Raw genomic sequence first — 2,804 nt, 5'->3', positions numbered from 1 at the left:
CGTCTTGGGTGACCCGTGCAACCTTTAATAGTCAATCAGTAATAATGGGCCCACGACCCCTATTATGGCCCATGTGGGCCCACACGCTCGTATGGCCCACATAACCCAAAAATGGCCTTAGTCGTATGGTTCACATAGCCTAGCCCAATAGTTACCACACTTCTGTGTGAATCTTTTCGTGTGGGCCCGTAGGCCCATTGGGCCCATTAGCCCAGCTCGGCCCATAATGGCCCTGTGTCATTTCGGCCCATGAAAGCGCTCATGGCCCTCTCGTTCACCGCACGGCCGTGTTTGGTTACATGGCCTGCCACACGGGCGGCCACATGCCCATGTGGTGTTGACAACCCACATTTCGGCTTTTCACCTTTTCCGCTTTTTGGCTTTTTAACCTTTGTTGTTTTACATCTAAAAATAGTGTTACACACACCTACTTACGAGAACGCATCGAAGTCCACGACCACCAACCTTTATTCAAACAAGACCCTCAATTAGTTCTATAATTAAGAAGATTAAACACCTTCTTAAACACTCATCACAAAGACACACCGATACTCGCCTTAATTGAATGAGTGTGGTTTCAGCCCACCCAAAACACTGATAAAGATTGCTAACAACCTTCTTGATGGTTATCTGCACATTAAACAGATTCATTACTCATGTTGCTGAAATTTGTAGTTTGAATCCACATATATTAGTCTATAGAAAACACAAATCCCAAAGTGAGAAAAAGGCATTCGGCCAATAGGAACCCAAGCCAACATAATTTAGTTTGGATCAATCACAATGAATAATATTACCTTCGATCAAGAACGAGCTAAAAGTTTCCAATCGTATATTCAGTCCTAGAGAACTCCTTTACTCCTCGAGGATTACATAAACCCGAAAGAACACCATAATCAAGAAACGAAGAAGATAAAATTGGCATTAAAGAAAAAGAGGAGCAAAGCCGAACAAGACAGAGACCCAGAGTCTTACCAATCGATATTTAGCCAACGGAAACCGATTGAATGAAAGGGAAATGAGGATAGAATCGAGAGAGAGAGATGAGGATTGGAAAATGAAGGAGGGAAAGAGATTGTTGGAATCAAAGCAAAGTTAGGCTACAAAGGCAAGGGGGTATTCGGCCTTGACAAAAAAAGAGGAGAAAAAATTGAGAAGGACAAGAAAGTCGACCAACCAAGCACACTGTCGCAAAGTAAAACCAAAATAGGTCAACCCTGAAAAGTATTATTCGGCCACTAAACAAAAATATTTAAAAGGAAGAAAACAACAAAAAGTTAAAAGTTATCGAAATGGAAAGCAACTAGAGCACAATTTCGGCACTATGGAAAAAGAGGTCCTATGACCGGATTTGCACAATGGGGAGTCCCACATTCGGCCAACTACTACCATTGCCCTCAACCTCCCATAATCCACTCCTACAATCTCTCAACCTACCAATTTGAATCTCTTTCAAACTCCTCCGAGTTTCGACCAACCTAAAACACCTCTACTACACTTGCAGCAAAAATAAAAACACTATACCACCCTACATGGATTCGAACCTCTACCCTCTAGCCTCATCAGCACGCCACTTATCCCCTAGGCCAACAGGATCTTTTCAGACATACCTTACCAAATTTTACTTAAGAGCTCTACTGACTAGAGACAGGTTTATTTCAAGCAAAGAACAAAATTTAGTACAAGCCTAGACTTGAACTCATGACTTCTCCAATACTCCTCAAGACACTTAACCACTGAAACAGACATGCATTTGTGCATCACAACACAAAAAAAACAAGTACTTAGATTTTTTGGGCGTTAAAACTCTAACCACTAAAAGAAAATTATGGCCTCGAAATTTACCTGATCAAAATAGTGGAGGATATTGTTGTCGCATCGCCTCTTCGGGTTCCCACGTGGTTTCTATAGAACTGTGATTACGCCATAGCACCTTAACCAGTGGCACAGTCTTTCTCCTCAGAACTTTCACATCATGGTCTATTATCTTAACTGGTTCTTCCTCGAAAGTCAGATCTGGCCTAGCAGTAGTCTCCTTAGTAGTGACGATATGCGTAGGATCAGAGTAATATTGCCTCAGTATAGAGACGTGAAATACATCATGGATCTGGTCCAACTTTGAAGGTAGCTCAAGTTGATAGGCAACTGGTCCAACGTATTTTAGTATATGGTAAGGCCCAATCAATCTAAGGCTTAGCTTTCCCTTTTGACCAAACCTCAGTACCTTATTCCATGATGAGACTTTGAGAAATATCATGTCCCCCACAGAGTACTCAATCTCCATACGTTTCAAATCCACATACGAATTTTGTCTGTCGGATGTCGCCTTCAGTTGATCCGTAATCAAACGTACTTTATCCTCGGTATCAGAAATCAATTCAAGACCCAAAACTTGCCGCTCACCCAACTTAGTCCAACATGTCAAAATGCGACACCTACGACCACAAAGTGCTTCGTAAGGTGCCATCTATATGCTAGACTGGTAGCTATTGTTGTAAGCAAATTCTGCTAGCGGTAAGTAATCTTCCCAACTGCCTCAGAAGTCGATCACACAACTCCTTAACATGTCCTCTAATATCTGTATCACCCTCTCTGACTGACCATCAGTCTGAGGATGGAACGCAGTACTGAAGTCCAACCGTGTGCCTAGAGCTTCATGTAACTTCTTCCAAAACCAAGACGTGAAGCAAGGATCTTTGTCAGATATTATGGAAACTGGTACCCTATGCAGTCTCACTATCTTAGATACATACAGCTTAGCCAGTTTTTGTAACGAATAATCTGTATGAACCGGTATGAAATGG

At 42.0% G+C, this 2,804-nt stretch overlaps 1 protein-coding gene across 1 annotated transcript; it reads right to left on the bottom strand.

The window, feature by feature from the left end:
* Window positions 1-1,849: 1,849 nt before the first annotated feature.
* On the bottom strand, window positions 1,850-2,257 carry LOC128285401 (uncharacterized). The gene has a single exon (XM_053022900.1). The coding sequence runs from the start codon at window positions 2,255-2,257 to the stop codon at window positions 1,850-1,852; it is 408 nt and encodes a 135-aa protein (XP_052878860.1).
* Window positions 2,258-2,804: the final 547 nt, after the last annotated feature.

This window comes from Gossypium arboreum, chromosome 12 (assembly GCF_025698485.1).
Source record: "Gossypium arboreum isolate Shixiya-1 chromosome 12, ASM2569848v2, whole genome shotgun sequence".
Classification (NCBI taxonomy): Eukaryota; Viridiplantae; Streptophyta; class Magnoliopsida; order Malvales; family Malvaceae; genus Gossypium; species Gossypium arboreum.
Note: the sequence above shows the minus strand (reverse complement) of the source record. Positions and strands in the feature narration are given on the sequence as shown.